The 22,710-nt window shown below is 56.1% G+C and overlaps 1 protein-coding gene across 1 annotated transcript in view; it reads left to right on the forward strand.

Moving 5' to 3' along the window:
* The first annotated feature begins 3,685 nt into the window (after positions 1 to 3,685).
* Positions 3,686 to 22,710, forward strand: part of pelp1 (proline, glutamate and leucine rich protein 1) — a 36,720-nt gene continuing 17,695 nt past the window's right edge. Inside the window, exons 1-9 of the mRNA XM_078427820.1 lie at positions 3,686 to 3,807; positions 6,934 to 6,998; positions 9,103 to 9,208; positions 9,322 to 9,471; positions 13,510 to 13,581; positions 14,456 to 14,515; positions 17,385 to 17,535; positions 19,075 to 19,204; positions 21,185 to 21,272. Of these exons, the coding sequence (XP_078283946.1) occupies positions 6,937 to 6,998; positions 9,103 to 9,208; positions 9,322 to 9,471; positions 13,510 to 13,581; positions 14,456 to 14,515; positions 17,385 to 17,535; positions 19,075 to 19,204; positions 21,185 to 21,272 (819 nt within the window). The 5' untranslated portion in view covers positions 3,686 to 3,807; positions 6,934 to 6,936. The remainder of the gene's footprint in view (positions 3,808 to 6,933; positions 6,999 to 9,102; positions 9,209 to 9,321; positions 9,472 to 13,509; positions 13,582 to 14,455; positions 14,516 to 17,384; positions 17,536 to 19,074; positions 19,205 to 21,184; positions 21,273 to 22,710) is intronic.

Below are 22,710 nucleotides of genomic sequence, written 5' to 3' on the forward strand. Positions count from 1 at the left end.
TGTCCCTCTGTCCCTGTGCTCCCATGTCCCTCTGTCCCTGTGCTCCCATGTCCCTCTGTCCCTGTGCTCCCATGTCCCTCTGTCCCTGTGCTCCCATGTCCCTCTGTCCCTCTGTCCCTGTGCTCCCCTGTCCCTCTGTCCCTGTGCTCCCCTGTCCCTGTGCTCCCATGTCCCTCTGTCCCTGTGCTCCCATGTCCCTCTGTCCCTGTGCTCCCATGTCCCTGTGCTCCATGTCCCTCTGTCCCTCTGTCCCTGTGCTCCTCTGTCCCTGTGCTCCCATGTCCCTCTGTCCCTGTGCTCCCATGTCCCTCTGTCCCTGTGCTCCCATGTCCCTGTGCTCCCATGTCCCTCTGTCCCTCTGTCCCTGTGCTCCCATGTCCCTCTGTCCCTGTGCTCCCATGTCCCTGTGCTCCCATGTCCCTCTGTCCCTGTGCTCCCATGTCCCTCTGTCCCTGTGCTCCCCTGTCCCTCTGTCCCTGTGCTCCCATGTCCCTCTGTCCCTGTGCTCCCATGTCCCTGTGCTCCCATGTCCCTGTGCTCCCATGTCCCTGTGCTCCCATGTCCCTGTGCTCCCATGTCCCTGTGCTCCCCTGTCCCTCTGTCCCTGTGCTCCCATGTCCCTCTGTCCCTGTGCTCCCATGTCCCTCTGTCCCTGTGCTCCCATGTCCCTGTGCTCCCATGTCCCTCTGTCCCTGTGCTCCCATGTCCCTGTGCTCCCATGTCCCTCTGTCCCTGTGCTCCCATGTCCCTGTGCTCCCATGTCCCTCTGTCCCTGTGCTCCCATGTCCCTGTGCTCCCATGTCCCTCTGTCCCTGTGCTCCCATGTCCCTGTGCTCCCATGTCCCTGTGCTCCCATGTCCCTGTGCTCCCATGTCCCTGTGCTCCCATGTCCCTGTGCTCCCATGTCCCTGTGCTCCCATGTCCCTGTGCTCCCATGTCCCTGTGCTCCCATGTCCCTCTGTCCCTGTGCTCCCCTGTCCCTCTGTCCCTGTGCTCCTCTGTCCCTCTGTCCCTGTGCTCCCATGTCCCTCTGTCCCTCTGTCCCCTGTGCTCCTCTGTCCCTGTGCTCCCATGTCCCTCTGTCCCTGTGCTCCCCTGTCCCTCTGTCCCTGTGCTCCCATGTCCCTGTGCTCCCATGTCCCTCTGTCCCTGTGCTCCCATGTCCCTCTGTCCCTGTGCTCCCATGTCCCTCTGTCCCCTGTGCTCCCATGTCCCTCTGTCCCTGTGCTCCCCTGTCCCTCTGTCCCTGTGCTCCCATGTCCCCTCTGTCCCTGTGCTCCCATGTCCCTCTGTCCCTGTGCTCCCATGTCCCTCTGTCCCTGTGCTCCCCTGTCCCTCTGTCCCTGTGCTCCCATGTCCCTCTGTCCCTGTGCTCCCCTGTCCCTCTGTCCCTGTGCTCCCATGTCCCTGTGCTCCCATGTCCCTGTGCTCCCATGTCCCTGTGCTCCCATGTCCCTGTGCTCCCATGTCCCTGTGCTCCCATGTCCCTGTGCTCCCATGTCCCTCTGTCCCTCTGTCCCTGTGCTCCCATGTCCCTGTGCTCCCATGTCCCTCTGTCCCTCTGTCCCTGTGCTCCCATGTCCCTCTGTCCCTGTCCCTCTGTCCCTGTGCTCCCATGTCCCTCTGTCCCTGTCCCTCTGTCCCTGTGCTCCCATGTCCCTCTGTCCCTGTGCTCCCATGTCCCTGTGCTCCCATGTCCCTCTGTCCCTGTGCTCCCATGTCCCTCTGTCCCTGTGCTCCCATGTCCCTCTGTCCCTGTGCTCCCATGTCCCTCTGTCCCTGTGCTCCTCTGTCCCTGTGCTCCTCTGTCCCTGTGCTCCTCTGTCCCTGTGCTCCCCTGTCCCTGTGCTCCCATGTCCCTCTGTCCCTGTGCTCCCATGTCCCTGTGCTCCCATGTCCCTCTGTCCCTGTGCTCCTCTGTCCCTGTGCTCCTCTGTCCCTGTGCTCCTCTGTCCCTGTGCTCCTCTGTCCCTGTGCTCCCCTGTCCCTGTGCTCCCATGTCCCTCTGTCCCTGTGCTCCCATGTCCCTCTGTCCCTGTGCTCCCCTGTCCCTGTGCTCCCATGTCCCTCTGTCCCTGTGCTCCCATGTCCCTCTGTCCCTGTGCTCCCATGTCCCTCTGTCCCTCTGTCCCTGTGCTCCTCTGTCCCTGTGCTCCCCTGTCCCTGTGCTCCCATGTCCCTGTGCTCCCATGTCCCTCTGTCCCTCTGTCCCTGTGCTCCCCTGTCCCTGTGCTCCCATGTCCCTCTGTCCCTGTGCTCCCCTGTCCCTGTGCTCCCATGTCCCTCTGTCCCTGTGCTCCCATGTCCCTGTGCTCCCATGTCCCTCTGTCCCTGTGCTCCCATGTCCCTCTGTCCCTGTGCTCCCATGTCCCTCTGTCCCTGTGCTCCCATGTCCCTCTGTCCCTGTGCTCCCATGTCCCTGTGCTCCCATGTCCCTCTGTCCCTGTGCTCCCATGTCCCTCTGTCCCTGTGCTCCCCTGTCCCTGTGCTCCCATGTCCCTCTGTCCCTGTGCTCCCCTGTCCCTGTGCTCCCATGTCCCTCTGTCCCTGTGCTCCCATGTCCCTGTGCTCCCATGTCCCTCTGTCCCTCTGTCCCTGTGCTCCCCTGTCCCTGTGCTCCCATGTCCCTCTGTCCCTGTGCTCCCCTGTCCCTGTGCTCCCATGTCCCTCTGTCCCTGTGCTCCCATGTCCCTGTGCTCCCCTGTCCCTGTGCTCCTCTGTCCCTGTGCTCCCATGTCCCTGTGCTCCCATGTCCCTCCTGTCCCTGTGCTCCCATGTCCCTCTGTCCCTGTGCTCCCATGTCCCTCTGTCCCTGTGCTCCCATGTCCCTCTGTCCCTGTGCTCCCATGTCCCTGTGCTCCCATGTCCCTCTGTCCCTGTGCTCCCCTGTCCCTGTGCTCCCATGTCCCTCTGTCCCTGTGCTCCCCTGTCCCTGTGCTCCCATGTCCCTCTGTCCCTGTGCTCCCATGTCCCTGTGCTCCCCTGTCCCTGTGCTCCCCTGTCCCTGTGCTCCCATGTCCCTGTGCTCCCCTGTCCCTGTGCTCCCCTGTCCCTGTGCTCCCCTGTCCCTGTGCTCCCATGTCCCTCTGTCCCTGTGCTCCCATGTCCCTGTGCTCCCATGTCCCTCTGTCCCTGTGCTCCCATGTCCCTCTGTCCCTGTGCTCCCATGTCCCTCTGTCCCTGTGCTCCCATGTCCCTCTGTCCCTGTGCTCCCATGTCCCTCTGTCCCTGTGCTCCCATGTCCCTCTGTCCCTGTGCTCCCATGTCCCTCTGTCCCTGTGCTCCCATGTCCCTCTGTCCCTGTGCTCCCCTGTCCCTCTGTCCCTGTGCTCCCCTGTCCCTCTGTCCCTGTGCTCCCCTGTCCCTCTGTCCCTGTGCTCCTCTGTCCCTCTGTATTGTGGCCAGGCTCAGGCTTCGGCCCGGGACTAGGCCTCGGACGCGGTTGCCAGGGCGACGGGCGGGCAATGGCGGCGGCGGCGGCTGATGACGCAGTTGCCAGGGCGACGGGCGGGCGGCGGCGGCTGCTGATGACGCGGGGCAGGGGGCGGGCGGGAGGGAGAGAGAGAGGGAGGGCGGGTAATGGCGGCGGCGGCGGCGGGGAGATGCCGGCTGCTGGACCGTGTGTGCCAGCTGCTGCTGAGGCGGCGCGGCGCCGGTGGTGGTGGTGGAGGGGGAGGGGGAGGGGAGGACGGGGACGGGGAGGGCACGGGGTTGGAGGGGCAACATCTGGAGGGGCAACATCTGGAGGGGCAACATCTGGCCGACATCGTGCGGCAACTGAAGGGCCAACGGCTGCTGCACACTGAGGTGTGGGGGGGGGGGGGGGGGGGAGGGTGGGAGAGGGGGGGGGGGGGGAGAGAGAGAGGGATGGAGAGAGAGAGAGAGGGATGGAGAGAGAGAGAGAGGGATGGAGAGAGAGAGGGATGGAGAGAGAGAGAGAGGGGAGAATGGAGGGAGTGAGGGATGGAGAGAGTGAGGGATGGAGAGAGAGAGGGGAGAATAGAGGGAGTGAGGGATGGAGAGAGAGAGGGGAGAATAGAGGGAGTGAGGGATGGAGAGAGAGAGAGAGGGATGGAGAGAGAGAGAGGGGAGAATGGAGGGAGTGAGGGGGAAGAGAGTGAGGGATGGAGAGAGAGAGAGAGAGAGGGGAGAATGGAGGGAGTGAGGGATGGAGTGAGTGAGGGATGGAGAGAGAGAGGGGAGAATAGAGGGAGTGAGGGGGAAGAGAGTGAGGGATGGAGAGAGAGAGAGGGATGGAGAGAGAGAGAGAGAGAGAGAGAGGGGAGAATGGAGGGAGTGAGGGATGGAGTGAGAGAGGGGAGAATGGAGGGAGTGAGGGGGAGAGAGTGAGGGATGGAGAGAGAGAGAGGGATGGAGAGAGAGAGAGAGAGAGAGAGAGGGGAGAATGGAGGGAGTGAGGGATGGAGTGAGAGAGGGGAGAATGGAGGGAGTGAGGGGGAAGAGAGTGAGGGATGGAGAGAGAGAGAGGGATGGAGAGAGAGAGAGAGAGAGAGAGAGGGGAGAATGGAGGGGAGTGAGGGATGGAGTGAGAGAGGGGAGAATGGAGGGAGTGAGGGGGAAGAGAGTGAGGGATGGAGAGAGAGAGAGAGAGAGAGGGGAGAATGGAGGGAGTGAGGGATGGAGTGAGTGAGGGATGGAGAGAGAGAGGGGAGAATAGAGGGAGTGAGGGGGAAGAGGTGAGGGATGGAGAGAGAGAGAGGGATGGAGAGAGAGAGAGAGAGAGAGAGAGGGGAGAATGGAGGGAGTGAGGGATGGAGTGAGAGAGGGGAGAATGGAGGGAGTGAGGGATGGAGAGAGTGAGGGATGGAGAGAGAGAGGGGAGAATAGAGGGAGTGAGGGATGGAGAGAGTGAGGGATGGAGAGAGAGAGGGGAGAATAGAGGGAGTGAGGGGGAAGAGAGTGAGGGATGGAGAGAGAGAGAGAGAGAGGGGAGAATGGAGGGAGTGAGGGATGGAGTGAGTATGGAGTGAGGGAGGGATGGAGTGAGGTGAGGAGATTGGAGAGAATGAAAGAGGAAGGGAGAGGGGGGTGTAGAGTGGAGGGAATGAGGACAGAGGGAGGAATGGAGGGGAGAGGGTGAGAGAGGAATAGAGAGAGTGAGGGAGGAGAATGGAGAGAGTGAGGGAGGGGGATGGAGAAGGTGAAGAGAATAGGGGTGGAGAGTGAGGCAGGAGAATAGAGAGAGTGAGGAATGGAGAATGAGGGAGGGAGGGAGGGAGGGAAGAGAGGGAGGGAGGGAGGGAAGAGAGGGAGGGAGGGGGGAGAATGGAGAGAGAAAGGGAGGGAGGGAGGGAGGTGGTGGAATGGAGAGAGGGAGGGAATGAGGGAGGGGGAGAGGGATGGAGAAGGTGAGAGAATAGGAGTGGAGAGTGAGGCAGGAGAATAGAGTGAGGAATGAAGAAAATGAGGAATGGAGAGTAGGGAATGAGGGAGGGAGGAATGGAGAGAGAGAGAGGAATAGAGGAGGGAGAGGGGAGGGAGGAGTGAGAGGGAGGGAGGGAGGGAGAGGACGAGGGAGAGAGAGAGAGGGAGTGAGTGAGGGAGAGAATGAGGAGAGAGTGAGTGAGTGAGGGAGGAGGAGAGGGTGGGGGAGTGAGGGAGGGAGAGGATGAGGGAGGGTGAGGCAGGGAGGGAGAGGGAGGGAGAGAGTGAGAGGGAGGGGGAGAGGAGTGAGGGAACGAGGGAGGGAGCGGGAAGTGAGGGAGGGAGTGGGATGGAGAAGGTTGAAGAGAATAGGGAGGAATAGAGGAGAGCGAGGCAGGAGAATGGAGAGTGAGGAATGAAGAAAATGAGTGGAGAGAATGAGGGAGGAATGGAGAGAGTAAGGGAGGAATGGAGAGAGAGAGGAATAGAGGAGGGAGAGAGTGAGGGAAGAGAGGGAGGAGAATGGAGAGTGAGGGAGGAATGGAGAGAGTGAGGGAGGAGAGGAGAGAGAGGGAGGAGAGAGTGGGGAGGGAGTGAGGAGGAATGGAGAGAGAATGAGATGGAGGAGAGAGGGGGGGGGAGAGTGAGTGAGGAATGGAGAATGAGGAGGAATGGAGAGAGTGAGGGAGGAATGGAGGCGGGTGAGAGGAATGGAGAGAGTGACAGGATGGAGGAGAGGAATAGAGGTGGAGAGTGACGGAGGATGGAGGAGAGGAATAGAGGTGGAAAGAGCGAGTGAGGAAGGAATAGAGGAGGGAGGAGGATGGAGAGAATAGGGAATGGGAGGAGAGGACGGGAGAGATGGAGTGAGATTAGGGGGAAAGACGGAGGAGTGGATTAATGTGGGAAGAGGGAGGGAATAATGGTGGGAGGGAGGAGAGACAGGGAGGGAGAGTGGAGATGGAATAGAGATGGAATGGGGGAGAGAGAGGTAGAAGGGGAGGTGGAGAGAGGAGGGATGGGAAACGGGAGGGAGTAGATGGAGAGAGTGATGGTGGGAAATAGGGAAGGAATAGGAGTGGGTGGGGAGTGAAGGGGGCACAGAAGGTCGGTGGTGGAGGGGAGAGGGAGAGGAGGGAGGAAGACGGATGGAGGGGGAGGTAGAAGAGGGGCAGAAGGGAGGTGGAGAGAACGTGGAGAGTGGGGGAGAGAGGAAGGCAATAGGGGAGGGGGGGGGTGGAGGGAGTGAGAACGGGGAGGAGGTGGAGAGTGAGGGAGGGGAAGAGGGAGATTAGATAGGAGGGAGGGAGGGAAGGAAAGGAGGATGAGTGGGAGGGAGTGGGAGGGACGGGAGGAGGGATGTTCCTATCGGTTAATGAGCATGCGTCTCCCCATTCACTGCGTGCCCGCTATCTCCCGAGCGTACTTTCCCCCCCCCCCCCGCTCCCTCTAAATCTCGAGTACGCGCCCCTCGCTCTCACCGACCCTTGTGTGTGTGTTTTCTTTTTTTAATTCCTCCGCACTGTCTCTCTCTCTCTCCACGTCCAGAATATGTCTGATCTCGGAGCTCTGATCAGCATCAGCAACACCAGGCTCGCCTCCGTAAAGACCAGGTGAGTCCGGAGTAAAGGCCGCGGGAACACTCAGCAAGCCAGGCAGCGGCCAAGCGGGGGAGAGAGGGCCACTAGTTTCCGAGCTTCAATTAGAAATGCAAACGTAGAATTTATCTGGACCTATATATTTGCTGGAGTTTAGAAGAATGAAACGTAGAGAATAGTGAACGGTTTGGATAGTGTGGATGTGGAGAGGATGTTTCCACTAGTGGGAGAGTCTAGGACTAATGAGAAATTTGGACTAAGGAGAAAACCCCCTGACTAGGGGGTTTTCTCCGAGATCTTCAATATGTGGATAAATGTGAGGTTATCCACTTTGGTGGCAAGAACAGGAAAACAGAGTATTACCTGAATGCAGAACAGGAAAGCAGACTATTACCTGAATGGTGGCCGATTAGGAGAAGGGGAGATGCAACGAGACCTGGGTGTCGTGGTACACCAGTCATTGAAAGTAGGCATGCAGGTGCAGCAGGCAGTGAAGAAAGCGAATGGTATGTTGGCATTCATAGCGAGGGGATTTGAGTATAGGAGCAGGGAGGTTCTGCTGCAGTTGTACAGGGTGAGACCGCACCTGGAGTATTGCGTAGAGTTTTGGTCTCCTAATCTGAGGAAAGACATTCTTGCCATAGAGGGAGTACAGAGAAGGTTCACCAGATTGATTCCTGGGATGGCAGGACTTTCATATGAAGAAAGACTGGATAGACTCGGCTTGGACTCGCTGGAATTTAGAAGATTGAGGGGGGATCTTATAGAAACTTACAAAATTCTTAAGGGGTTGGACAGGCTAGATGCAGGAAGATTGTTCCCGATGTTGGGGAAGTCCAGAACAAGGGGTCACAGTTTAAGGATAAGGGGGAAGTCTTTTAGGACCGAGATGAGAAAGTTTTTTTTCCACAGAGAGTGGTGAATCTGTGGAATTCTCTGCCACAGAAGCTAGTTGAGGCCAGTTCATTGGCTATATTTAAGAGGGAGTTAGATGTGGCCCTTGTGGCTAAAGGGATCAGGGGGTATGGAGAGAAGGCAGGTACGGGATACTGAGTTGGATGATCAGCCATGATCATATTGAATGGCGGTGCGTACAGGCTCGAAGGGCCGAATGGCCTACTCCTGCACCTATTTTCTATGTTTCCTCCCACGCTCCAAAGACGTGCGGGTTTGTAGGTTAATTGGCTTGGGTTTGTATACTTGGTGTGAGTGTAAATTGTCCCTAGTGCGTGCAGGCTTGAAATTAATGTGCGGGGTATTCGCTGGTCGACTCGGACTTGAAAGGGCCTGTCTTTGCCCTGTGTCTCTAAACTAAGATAGGAAAGACTGGGCTTGTATTCACTGGAATTTAGAAGGATGAGAGGGGATCTTTTAGAAACATATAAAATTATTAAAAGGACTGGGCAAGCTAGATGCAGGAAAAATGTTGCCAATGTTGGGGGAGTCCAGAACCAGGGGCCACACAGTCTAAAAATAAAGGGGAGGCCATTTAAAACTGAGGTGAGAACAAACCTTTTCACCCAGAGAGTTGTGAATGTGTGGAATTCTCTGCCACAGAGGGCAGTGGAGGCCAAATCACTGGATGAATTTAAAAGGGAGTTAGATAGAGCTCTAGGGGCTAGCGGAATCAAGGGATATGGGGAGAAGGCAGGCACGGGCTACTGATTGTGGACGATCAGCCGTGATCACAATGAATGGCGGTGCTGCCTCGAAGGGCCAAATGGCCTCCTCTTGCACCTATTTTGGCACGGTGGCGCAGCGGTAGGGTTGCTGCCTTACAGCGAACGCAGCGCCGGAGACTCAGGTTCGATCCTGACTACGGGCGCCGTCTGTACGGAGTTTGTACGTTCTCCCCGTGACCTGCGTGGGTTTTCTCCGAGATCTTCGGTTTCCTCCCACACTCCAAAGACGTGCAGGTTTGTAGGTTAATTGGCTGGGCAAATGTAAAAATTGTCCCTAGTGTGTGTGGGATAGTGTTAGTGTGCGGGGATCACTGGGCGGCGCGGACCCGGTGGGCCGAAGGGCCGGTTTCCGCGCTGTACCTCTAAATCTATGTCTGAACTAAACGTGTGAGCAGGATTCTGGCCTTAGCCCACCTATGTGTGTTCTGCCCCCGTAGGTTCGAAGGTGTTTGCCTGCTGGCGTTGTTGGTCTCGGACAGCCCCACCGATGTGTTCCAGGACCAGTGCATCTCCTGGCTACGGGAGTTGCAGCACATCATCCAGGTGAGGGGAAGGGGGAGCGAGAGGGGAGGGTGGACGGGACATCATCATCCTGTGGGCGGGGGGAGTCGACGCACTGCCATTAACCTCTGCCTCCCCGCTGGTTGTCTTCGCAGTCACAGGACCCTCAGCCCACGGTGGAGCTGGCCGTGTGGGTGCTGAGAGACCTACTCAGGTATTCTTCCCAGCTGCCCGAGCTGGCCCGGGAGGTGGGCATGAACCACATCCCCAGCCTCGTCACCTCTCTGCTGGCGCTCAAGCCCGAGGTAGGTGCAATGCTATTTAGTTTCGAGGTACAGCGCGGAAACAGGCCCACCGGGTCCGCGCCGACCAGCAATCCCCGCACACGAACACTATCCTACACACACTGGGGACGATTTTTACATGTGCCAAGCCAATGTGACCTGCAAACCTGCACGTCTTTGGAGTGTGGGAGGAAACCGAAGATCTCGGAGAAAACCCACGCGGAGAACGTACAAACTGCGTAGCTTAGAGGTACAGCGCGGAAACAGGCCCTTCGGCCCACTGAGTCCACGCCGACCGGCGATCCCCGCACACTAACACTATCCTACACGCACACACACACAATACAATACAATACAATATATCTTTATTGCCATTGTACAGGGGTACAACGAGATTGGGAATGCACCTCCCATACGATGCAATAAATCAATTAGCTAGTCAGTATTAATTTAAACAACCCAATGAAACAAACATACAAGGGGGAATTTACAATTTTACCCAAGCCAATTAACCTACAAACCTGTCAGTCTTTGGAGTGTGGGAGGAAACTGGAATTCCCGGAGAAAACCCACAGGGAGAACGTACAAACCAAAGAAACTAGAGGAGCAAGATAGTGTAAGAAAATAACTGCAGGAGTGACAATAGACAATAGACAATAGGTGCAGGAGTAGGCCATTCAGCCCTTCGAGCCAGCACCGCCATTCAATGCGATCATGGCTGATCACTCTCAATCAGTACCCCGTTCCTGCCTTCTCCCCATACCCCCTCACTCCGCTATCCTTAAGAGCTCTATCCAGCTCTCTCTTGAAAGCATCCAACGAACTGGCCTCCACTGCCTTCTGAGGCAGAGAATTCCACACCTTCACCACTCTCTGACTGAAAAAGTTCTTCCTCATCTCCGTTCTAAATGGCCTACCCCTTATTCTTAAACTGTGGCCCCTTGTTCTGGACTCCCCCAACATTGGGAACATGTTTCCTGCCTCTAATGTGTCCAATCCCCTAATTATCTTATATGTTTCAATAAGATCCCCCCTCATCCTTCTAAATTCCAGTGTATACAAGTCCAATCGCTCCAGCCTTTCAACATACGACAGTCCCGCCATTCCGGGAATTAACCTAGTGAACCTACGCTGCACGCCCTCCATAGCAAGAATATCCTTCCTCAAATTCGGAGACCAAAACTGCACACAGTACTCCAGGTGCGGTCTCACCAGGGCCCGGTACAACTGTAGAAGGACCTCTTTGCTCCTATACTCAACTCCTCTTGTTACGAAGGCCAACATTCCATTGGCTTTCTTCACTGCCTGCTGTACCTGCATGCTTCCTTTCATTGACTGATGCACTAGGACACCCAGATCTCGTTGAACTCCCCCTCCTCCTAACTTGACACCATTCAGATAATAATCTGCCTTTCTATTCTTACTTCCAAAGTGAATAACCTCACACTTATCTACATTAAACTGCATCTGCCATGTATCCGCCCACTCACACAACCTGTCCAAGTCACCCTGCAGCCTTATTGCATCTTCCTCACAATTCACACTACCCCCCAGCTTAGTATCATCTGCAAATTTGCTAATGGTACTTTTAATCCCTTCGTCTAAGTGCTGGTACAAATCGAAGGTATTTATTCACAAAATGCTGGAGTAACTCAGCAGGTCAGGCAGCATCTCAGGAGAGAAGGAATGGGTGACGTTTCGGGTCGATCACTCGACCCTAAAAACCGTAGCGCGTCACGGCGCCATTTTAGTAGGCAGAAACTTGCAGAAACATTTAAAACGAAAAATAACACATCTGTGAGTTGATAGATGAGATATATTCTGCATTTTAATGGTATCATCACACATACTGTTCCCCCACAACACTGATTACACTGCAAGAGGCAGAGCGAATGGCGGGTTTTGCTTACTAAAATGGCGGACTTTGCGCTCCTTTGCGTACTACACTCCAGTCTGAAGAAGGGTCTCGACCCGAAACGTCACCCATTCCTTCTCTCCTGAGATGCTGCCTGACCTGCTGAGTTACTCCAGCATTTTGTGAATAAATACTTCAAGTATAGGTGATTTCAACGGAGTGGTTCTTCTTGTTCCTCTAATATCTTTGGTACAAACTCCGTACGGACAGCACCTGTAGTCAGGATCGAACCCGGGTCTCTGGCGCTGCAAGGCAGCAACTCCACCGCTGCGTTACCGTGCCGCTCAGTAGCTGAGATGGGGATAGAACTCGTGTACCACGAATCTACGTGGACCTGGTTGGCCGAAGTTTAGACTTTAGAGATACAGCAGAGAAACAGGCCCTTCGGCCCACCGAGTCCGCGCTGACCAGCGATCACCCTGCACACCAGCACTGTCCCACACTGCGGACAACTTACAGAAGCCAATAAACCCACAAACCTGAAGATAGACACAAAATAACTCAGCGGGACAGGCAGCATCTCTAGATTGAAGGAATGGGCGACGTTTCGGGCCGGATCGGGTCTGAAGAAGGGCCTTGACCTGAAAAGTCGCCCATTCCTTCTCTCCACAGATGCTGCCTGTCCCGTTGAGTTACTCCAGCATTTTGTGCCTAACTTTGGTCTAAACCAGCATCTGCAGTTCCTTCTACACAACCTACAAACCCACACGTCTTTGGGATGTGGGGGGGGAGGGAACCAGAGGACCCGGGGAAAACCCATGCAGTCTCAGGGAGAAACACACACATAACACGCACACACACACACACAATCATTCATTCATATTTATATCGTTGTAAATTGTCCCTAGTGTGTGGTGCACGAGGTGATTGCCGGTCGGCGCGGACTCGGTGGGCTGATGGGCCTGTTTCCGTGCTGTAAAAGTTTAAACATTTCATTATCTCACTAAGGTCTGCTAGTTCCTTACTTTAGTTTAGTTTAGTTCAGAGATACAGCGCGGAAACAGGCCCTTCGGCCCACCGGGTCCGCGCCGACCAGCGATCCCCGCACACTGACACTATCCTACACCCACTAGGACCAATTTTTACATTTACCAAGTCAATTAACCTACAAACCCGCACGTCTTTGGAGTGTGGGAGGAAACCGAAGATCTCGGAGAAAACCCACGCCGGTCACGGGGAGAACGTGCAAACTCCGTACAGACGGCACCCGTAGTCGGGATGGAACCCGGGTCTCCGGTGCTGCATTCGCTGTAAGGCGGCAACTCTACCGCTGCGCCACCGTGACCACCCAGTTCCTGCTTTAGTCTATCCAGTCGTCCAGTGGGAAATGTTTCTCTGCCCCACCGCTTCCCCCTCGACATCCCGACAATAGACAATAGGTGCAGGAGGAGGCCATTCAGCCCTTCGAGCCAGCACCGCCATTCAATGTGATCATGGCTGATCATTCTCAATCAGTACCCCGTTCCTGCCTTCTCCCCATACCCCCTGACTCCACTATCCTTAAGAGCTCTATCTAGCTCTCTCTTGAATGCATTCAGAGAATTGGCCTCCACTGCCTTCTGAGGCAGAGAATTCCACAGATTCACAACTCTCTGACTGAAAAGGTTTTTCCTCATCTCTGTTCTAAATGGCCTACCCCTTATTCTTAAACTGTGTGTGGCCCCTGGTTCTGGACTCCCCCAACATTGGGAACATGTTTCCTGCCTCTAACGTGTCCAAACCCTTAATAATCTTATACGTTTCGATAAGATCCCCTCTCATCCTTCTAAATTCCAGTGTGTACAAGCCTAGTCGCTCCAGTCTTTCAACATATGACAGTCCCGCCATTCCGGGAATCAACCTAGTAAACCTACGCTGCACGCCCTCAATAGCAAGAAGTCAAGTCAATTTTGTTTGTATAGCACATTTAAAAACAACCCACGTTGACCAAAGTGGTGTACATCAGTTCAGGCACTAAGAAACGAACATACAATGGCGCACAAACATAACAACACATACCAGAACTGGGTGACCACCCAGTTCCCGCTTTAGTCTATCCAATCGTCCAGTGGGAAATGTTTCTCTGCCCCATCGCTTCCCCCTCGACATCCCGACAACCGTCTGTGAGTGTTCTGTGTTCACCTCTCGTTCTGTGCCGTCACCAGTGCCAGCTCGCGGCCATGGACGGGATGAAGACGGCCATGACCTGCTACCCACGGGCCTGTGGCTCCCTGCGGGTGAGTAAACCTTCCTCCTGCACGGGAGCGGCCTGTAACGAGGGCGGGCGGGTGGACGGGGAGGGGAAGGAGAGAGCACCGTGCTACGGGTACAAAGCACAAACTGGTGGGGACAAGTCAGTCGCTGTTCTACATTCGATTTTCAATAGACAATAGATGCAGGAGGAGGCCATTCGGCCCTTCGAGCCAGCACCGCCACTCAATGTGATCATGGCTGATCATTCTCAATCAGTACCCCGTTCCTGCCTTCTCCCCATACCCCCTGACTCCGCTATCCTTAAGAGCTCTATCCAGCTCTCTCTTGAATGCATCCAGAGAATCGGCCTCCACTGCCTTCTGAGGCAGAGAATTCCACAGATTCACAACTCTCTGACTGAAAAAGTTTTTCCTCATCTCCGTTCTAAATGGCCGACCCCTTATTCTTAAACTGTGTGTGGCCCCTGGTTCTGGACTCCCCTCCAACATGGGGAACATGTTTCCTGCCTCTAACGTGTCCAACCCCTTAATAATCTTATACGTTTCGATAAGATCCCCTCTCATCCTTCTAAATTCCTGTGTATACAAGCCCAGTCGCTCCAGTCTTTCAACATACGACAGTCCCACCATTCCGGGAATTAACCTGGTGAACCTACGTTTTCACCAGCATCTGCAGTTTTGTTTCCCTGACCTAAACTCTACTTTGGCGCTGTCAATGTCACTGGGTTATGTGTACCCAGGGCTATCTCTAGCGCCGATGAATGTGTCTTAGGTGCGTGTGGTGGGGGTTCCTGGTTCCAGATATTGGGGGCTCCTGTCGTACTGAGCTAATCGCGGGAACTGAGCACCGACCGTTCAGATGACCGAACCGTAACCCCGCGCCCCTTTTCTCCCACAGGGAAAGTTGGCCGCTTACTTCCTCAGTAAGCTCGATTCTGCCAGTCCGCAAGTCCAAGAGGTAAGCATCGATTACGTTCCCGCTGGTATTTTCACAAGTCCCTGCGGCAGAATTAGTCCAATCGGCCCATCGAGTCCACTCCCGCCATTCAATCGCGGCTGATCTATCTCTCCCTCCCAACCCCATTCTGCTGCCTTATAGACAATAGGTGCAGGAGGAGGCCATTCGGCCCTTCGAGCCAGCACCGCCATTCAATGTGATCATGGCTGATCATTCTCAATCAGTACCCCGTTCCTGCCTTCTCCCCATACCCCCTGACTCCGCTATCCTTAAGAGCTCTATCCAGCCTTCTCCCCATAACCCCTGACACCTGCACTAATCAAGAATCTATCTATCTGCCCGAAAAATATCCACTGACTTGGCCTCCATAGCCGCCTGTGGCAAAGAATCCCACAGATTCACCGCCCTCTGACTAAAGAAATTCCTCCTCATCTGCTTCCTAAAGGGACGCCCTTTAATTCTGAGGCTGTGCCCTCTGGTCCTAGACTCTCCCACTAATGGAAACATCCTCTCCACACCCACTCTAGGGGCGGCACGGTGGCGCAGCGGTAGAGTTGCCGCCTTACAGCGAATGCAGCGCCGGAGACTCAGGTTCGATCCTGACTACGGGCGCCGTCTGTACGAAGTTTGTACGTTCTCCCCGTGACCTGCGTGGGTTTTCTCCGAGATCTTCGGCTTCCTCCCACACTCCAAAGACGTGCGGGTCCTAGTGGGTGTAGGATAGTGTTAGTGTGCGGGGATCGCTGGGCGGCGCGGACCCGGTGGGCCGAAGGGCCTGTCTCTGCGCTGTATCTCTAAATCTAAATCTAAAATCCAGGCCTTTCATGGTTCGTAGTCCTCCTTTGTTCTTCCTCTTTACCCCCCCCCCCTCACGATGACCCCCCACAAGCTGGGTCCTCCTCTTCTCCCCACCTGCCTTCCCCCAGTAGATGAGATTAGAGGAGGTGCAAGTGAATCTCTCCTCTTCTCCCCACCTGCCCTCCCCCAGTAGATGAGATTAGAGGAGGTGCAAGTGAATCTCTGCCTCATGGGGCCAAAGCTCAAAAGCCATGGGGTCCTGCGCAGCGGTGTTTACTTTAGAGATACAGCGCGGAAACAGGCCCTTCGGCCCACCGGGTCCGCGCCGACCAGCGATCCCCGCACACTAACACTATCCTACGCACACACTAGGGACAATTTTTACACATTTACCAAGCCGATTAACCTGCACATCTTTGGAGTGTGGGAGGAAACCGAAGATCTCGGCGAAAACCCACGGGGAGAACGTGCAAACTCCGTACAGACAGCACCCATAGTCGGGATCGAACCCGGGTCTCCGGCGCTGGGAGGCAGCAGCTCTACCCGCTGCGCCACCGTGACCGCCCAAAAGTCTTAGCTCAAATCCACCTCGAGTACGATCGGTTGAGCAAAGGGGAAGATACAGAGCGCAGAGAATACTTCTCAGCGTTGGGTCACCCGGCGTTGCTTCTCTCCAGAGATGCTGCCCGTCCCGGGGAGAACTCGTGCAGGTCATGGGAAGAACTCCGTTCAGTACAGCGCCCGTAGTCGGTCAGGATCGAACCCGGGTCTCCGGCGCTGCAATCGCTGTGAGGCAGCGACTCTACCGCTACGCCACCGCACTGCCGTTTGTAGCCGATGTTCAGCGTGTGTGGGGGATGTGTAGGTGGTGTGTGTGTGGGGGGTATGTGTGGGGTGTGTGTGTGTGGGGGGTGTGTGGCGGTAGTGTGTGGGGGGTGTGTGGCGGTAGTGTGTGGGGGTGTGTAGCGGGTGTGTGGGGGGTGTGTGTGGTGGGGTGTGTGTGTGGCTGGTGTATGTGGGGGGTGTGTGGCGGTAGTGTGGGGGTATGTAGCGGGTGTGGGGGGTGTGTGTGTGTGGCGGTAGTGTGTGGGGGGGTGTGTGGGGTGTGTGCAGCGGGTGTGTGTGTGGGGGGTGTATGTGGGGGATGTGCAGCGGGTGTGGGGGTGTGTAACGGGTGTGGGGGGGTGTGTAGCGGGTGTGTGTGGGGGTGTGTAGCGGGTGTGTGGGGGGGTGTGTGTATGTGGGGGTGTGTGTGTGGGGGGGTGTGTGTAGCGGGTGTGGGGGGTGTGGGGGTTGTATGTGGGGGATGTGCAGCGGGTGTGTGTGGGGGGGGGTGTGTAGCGGGTGTGGGGGGAGTGTGTAGCGTGGGTGTGTGTGGGGGGTGTGCAGCGGGTGTGTATGTGGGGGGTGTGCAGTGTGTGTGGGGGAGTGTAGCGTGGGTGTGTGTGTGGGGGGGTGTGCAGAGTGTGTGTGTGTGGGGTGTGTGTGTGGGGGGGGTGTATGTGGGGGTGTGCAGTGTGGGGGATGTGCAGCGGGTGTGTGGGGGATGTGTGGCGGGGGTGTGTGTGTGGGGGTGTGTAGCGGGTGTGTGTGTGGGATGTGCAGCGTGTGTGGGGGGTGTGTGTGGGGTGTGTGGGGGGGATGTTAGCGGGTGTGGGGAGTGTGGTGTGTGTGTGTGGGGGATGTGCAGCGTGGGTGTGTGGGGCTGTGTAGCGGGTGTGTGTGTGGGGTGTGTGTGGGGGGGATGTTAGCGGGTGTGTGGGGGGTGTGTGTAGCGGGTGTGTGGGGGGGATGTTAGCGGGTGTGGGGGGTGTGTGTAGCGGGTGTGTGTGTGGGGGGTGTGCAGCGTGTGTGTGGGGGGGGTGTGCAGTGTGTGTGGGGGTGTGCAGTGTGTGGGGTGTGCAGCGTGTGTGGGTGTGTGTAGTGTGTGGTGTATGTGGGGGTGTGGGGTGTGTGTGGGGATGTGTGTAGCGGGTGTGTGTGGGGGATGTTAGCGGATGCTCAGCGGGTTTAGCGGATGTTAGCGGGTGTAGCTGATGTGCTGATGAGTCCGTTGTGCCCTCTTCCCCAGTTGGCCTGCCAGTGCTACGTGCTGCTGCCCAGTCTGGGCACGGGTTTCGCCCAGGGCATAAAGTACACAGAGTCGTGGGGCCAGCAGTTGCACTGCCTCCTCGCCACACTGCACAACCTGGTGGCGGAGATGTACGCCGAAACAGAAACAGGTGAGGGCTCCGTTGTAATAGATACACAAGGCTGGAGTTGTTACTCAGCGGGTCGGGCAGCATCTCTGGAGAGAAGGAATGGGTGACGTTTCCGGTCGAGACCCGACTTCAGACTCGATTGTAATCATGTGTCGCCTTTCTGCTGACTGGGGTTAGCACACAACAAGTGCTTTTCACGGTGCACATGACAATACACCGATCAGCCAGAACATTAGGACCACTGACAGGCGAAGTGAATAACATTGGTTATCTTGTTACAATGGCACCTGTCAAGGGGTGGGATATATTCGGCGGCAAGTGAACAGTCAGTTCTTGAAGTTGACGTGTTGGATGCAGGAGAAATAGGCAGGAGTAAAGACCCGAGCGACTTTGACAAGGGCCAAATTGTTCTGGCCAGACGACTGGGTCAGAGCATCTCTGAAACGGCAAGGCTTGTGGGGTGCTCCCGGTCAGCAGTGGTGAGTACCGACCGACCGACAGTGGTCTGAGGAGGGATAAACCACAAACCGGCGACAGGCAGGGTGTTGGGCGCCCAAGCCTCATCGATGCGCGAGGGCAACGAAGGCTATCCCGTCTGGTCCGAACCGACAGAAGGTCGACTGTGGCACAAGTCACAGAAAATGTTAATGGTGGTCACGGGAGGAATGTGTCACAATACACAGTGCATCGCACCCTGCTGCGTATGGGGCTGCACACGGAGGACCAACAGCATATCAGGCAGGTGGGCATAACGAGATCTGGGTGTCCTAGTGCATCAGTCACTGAAAGGAAGCATGCAGGTACAGCAGGCAGTGAAGAAAGCCAATGGAATGTTGGCCTTCATAACAAGAGGAGTTGAGTATAGGAGCAAAGAGGTCCTTCTGCAGTTGTACAGGGCCCTAGTGAGACTGCATCTGGAGTACTGTGTGCAGTTTTGGTCTCCAAATTTGAGGAAGGATATTCTTGCTATTGAGGGCGTGCTAGGTTTACTAGGTTAATTCCCGGAATGGCGGGACTGTCGTATGTTGAAAGACTGAATCGACTAGGCTTGTATACACTGGAATTTAGAAGGATGAGAGGAGATGTTATCAAAACGTATACGATTATTAAGGGCTTGGACGCGTTAGAGGCAGGAAACATGTTCCCAATGTTGGGGGAGTCCAGAACCAGGGGCCACACACAGTTTAAGAATAAGGGGTCGGCCATTTAGAACGGAGATGAGGAGAAACCTTTTCAGCCAGAGAGTTGTGAATCTGTGGAATTCTCTGCCTCAGAAGGCAGTGGAGGCCAATTCTCTGAAAGCAGTCAAGAGAGAGCTAGATAGAGCTCTTAAGGATAGCGGAGTCAGGGGGTATGGGGAGAAGGCAGGAACGGGGTACTGATTGAGAATGATCAGCCATGATCACATTGAATGGAGGTGCTGGCTCGAAGGGCCAAATGGCCTCCTCCTGCACCTATTGTCTATTGATCAGGTGGTGATGTTTTGGCTGGTGGGTGTAGACTCTAGTCGGCCCCCCTGACGTTGGCGCTCTCTCTCTCTCTCTCTCCCCCGTGCCGCAGACCCGGTGTGCTACGATGGGCCGGGCGTGGACCTGCCGCTGCCCCTGCTGAGCGATACCGACCCCTTCCTGGTGCTGCGGCTGAGGCAGCGTTTCTCCGCCCTCAGCAAATGCCTCTCCCTCATTCTCGGGTAAGTCAAGTGTGGGGGTGGGGGAGGAGGGCGGGAACAACGAGGACCAGGCGTGAGGGGGGGGAAACAACGAGGACCAGGCGTGAGGGGGGGGGGGGGAACAACGAGGACCAGGCATGAGGGGGGGGGGAACAACGAGGACCAGGCGTGAGGGGGGGGGAACAACGAGAACCAGGCGTGAGGGGGGGGGGAACAACGAGGACCAGGCGTGAGGGGGGGGGAACAACGAGGACCAGGCATGAGGGGGGGGGGACAACGAGGACCAGGCGTGAGGGGGGGGGGGGGGGAACAACGAGGACCAGGCGTGAGGGGGGGGGAACAACGAGGACCAGGCGTGAGGGGGGGGAACAACGAGGACCAGGCGTGAGGGGGGGGGGGACCAACGAGGACCAGGCGTGAGGGGGGGGAAACAACGAGGACCAGGCGTGAGGGGGGAGGAGCAACGAGGACCAGGCGTGAGGGGGGGGAACAACGAGGACCAGGCGTGAGGGGGGAGGAACAACGAGGACCAGGCGTGAGGGGGGGGGGCCCAACGAGGACCAGGCGTGAGGGGGGGGGAACAACGAGGACCAGGCGTGAGGGGGGGGGGAACAACGAGGACCAGGCGTGAGGGGGGGGGGAACAACGAGGACCAGGCGTGAGGGGGGGGGGGGGGAACAACGAGGACCAGGCGTGAAGGGGGGGGGGGAGAACAATGGAGGACCCAGTGTGTGTGTGTGTGGGGGGGGGGGGCGCTATGAAGGAGGGGAAGAACAATGGTCCCAGTATGGGGTGGGGGGGACCGATGTGATGGAAGGGAAGAACAATGGAGGTCTCAGGGGGTGGGGGGGACAACGGAGGACCCAGTGTGGGGGGGGGGGACCACCGTGAGGGAGGGGGAAGAACAATGGAGGGCCCAGTATGTGTGTGGGGGGGGGGGGAAGAACAATGGAGGTCCCAGCGTGGGGGGTGGGGGGGGGAACCGCTATGAAGGAGGGGAAGAAGAATGGAGGACCAGCGTGGAGGGGGGGAACAACGGAGGACCCGGCGTGGGGGGGGGGAGAACAGCCGTGAGGGAGGGGGAAGAACAATGGAGGACCCAGTGTGTGGGGGGGGGGGTTGAAGAACAATGGAGGTCCCAGCGTGGGGGGGCCACCATGGGGGGGGGGGGAAACAAGGCGGGGGGGGGCTTGTTACTTTGTAAGCGCCTTTTATGGGCGACTAGTTGCAGACCTTGGCAAGGTACGCAAGCAAAGAATTTCACTGTGACAGTGTAGTATTCGGTTCAATTCCAGTCCCTCCTCGCCGTGTCTCCAACGACAAACGTGTGGGCTTCCCCGAACCCACTTGTCATTCGGTCGGGTGGTAAAACCGCTTGTTAGCTGCTCATGTCAAAAAGGACACGGTGGCGCAGCGGGTAGAGCTGCTGCCTCCCAGCGCCGGAGACCCGGGTTCCATCCTGACCACGGGTGCTGCCTGTGCACACTCGGTACGTTCTCCCTGTGACTGCCCTGGTGCTCCACTTCCCTCCCACATCCCAAAGACGTGCAGGTTTGTTGGTTAATTGGCTTTTGCAAATTGTAAGTGAATGGGTTAAAGGGGAGGCCGTTTAAAACTGAGGTGAGAAGGGACTTTTTCACCCAGAGAGTTGTGAATTTGTGGAATTCTCTGCCGCAGAGGGCAGTGGAGGCCAAATCACTGGAGAGAGTTAGATAGAGCTCTAGGGGCTAGCGGAATCAAGGGATGTGGGGAGAAGGCAGGCACGGGTTACTGATTGTGGATGATCAGCCGTGATCACAATGAATGGCGGTGCGTACAGGCTCGAAGGGCCAAATGGCCTACCCTCTAAATCTAAATGGCCTACCCCTTATTCTTAAACTGTGTGTGGCCCCTGGTTCTGGACTCCCCCAACATCGGGAACATGTTTCCTGCCTCAAGCTGAGGTGGGAATGTCCGGGATAAGATGGTGCTGACTCTCTCTTTTCTTCCATTGTGCCACAGTTCGGATTTCCCGGTGCCGGTGAAAATCCCGGTCCAGGACGTCCTCAACTTGGTGTGCCGTGTGTTGAACATCTCTCCCAGGAGCATGGTAAGAACGCGGCTCATTCCGCTCCCTGTCCCATTCTCCTCTGCCCCACTGCGGTCACTGGGCTTTGTCTCTGCAACTGGTGCTCTACAATGGCGCAGGTTTAACTCAGCGGGACAGGCAGCATCGCTGGAGAGAAGGAATGGGTGAAGCGTTTCAGGTCCTTCTTCGGACTGAAAAAGGGTCTCGACCCGAAGCTTCACCCATTCCTTCCCTCCAGAGACGCTGCCTGTCCCGCTGAGTTACTCCAGCGTTTTGCGTCTGTCCACATGTACAGTATTGTGTTCAGTTCTGGTCAAAGATACTAGAGGAACAAGATGGACCACTCCGTTGAAATCGCCTATACTGAAGTGTAGTACGCAAAGGAGCATAACGGCCGCCATTTTAGTAAGCAAAACCCGCCGCTCGCTCTGCCTCACGCAGTGTAATCCGTGTTTTGGGGGAACAGTATGTGTGATGACACCATTAAAATGCAGAATATATCTCATCTATCAATTCACAGATTTGTGTTATTTTTCTTTTTAAATGTTTCTGCAAGTTTCTGCCTACTAAAATGGCCGCCGTGACGCACTACGGTTTTTAGGGTCGAGTGGTCTATCTTGCTCCTCTAGTATCTTTGCTTCTGGTCCCCGTCCAACTGTCTCTTAAACGTTGGGATAGTCCCAGCCTCAACTACCTCCTCGGGCAGCTCGGTCCATACACCCACCACCCTCTGTGTGAAAAAGTAACCCCTCACTTACAATTACTTTGTATTCACATACAAAGCCCTAAACGGACTTGCCCCCCTATATCAAAACTCTTCTAACCCACCACTCTATTCCCAGGTCCCTCAGGTCGGCCGACTTGGGGCTACTCACTATCCCGCGGTCTAGGCTTAAGCTCAGGGGTGACCGCGCTTTTGCAGTTGCAGCTCCTAGACTGTGAAACAGCATCCCTCTCCCCATCAGAACTGCCCCCTCCATCCACTCCTTTAAGTCCAGGCTCAAAACCTATTTCTACTCCCTAGCGTTTGAGACCCTCTGAGGGGGCGCTGTGAACTGTTTATGTATGTGCTGTTATGTTTGTGTGCCATTGTATGTTCGTTCCTAGTACCTGAACTGATGTACAGCACTTTGGTCAACGTGGGTCGTTTTCAAATGTGCTATACAAATAAAATTGACTTGACTTGACTCGGGTTCCTATTAAATCTTTCCCCCTTCACCTTAAACCCGTGTCATCTGTTATACGATCATTGCAGGGAAGATGTTGCAAAGGGTACAGCGAAGATTTACGATGATGCTGAGTTACTCCAGCATTTTGTGTTTATCTTCGATTTAAACCGGCATCTGTAGTTTTTTCCTTGCACAAGGGTACAGGTTTGTTGGTTTGAACCGAAGACAGACAACAAATTCTGGCGTAACTCAGCGGGACAGGCAGCATCTCTGGAGAGAAGGAATGGGCG

The sequence above is a fragment of the Rhinoraja longicauda genome, chromosome 34 (assembly GCF_053455715.1).
Source record: "Rhinoraja longicauda isolate Sanriku21f chromosome 34, sRhiLon1.1, whole genome shotgun sequence".
NCBI lineage: Eukaryota > Metazoa > Chordata > Chondrichthyes > Rajiformes > Arhynchobatidae > Rhinoraja > Rhinoraja longicauda.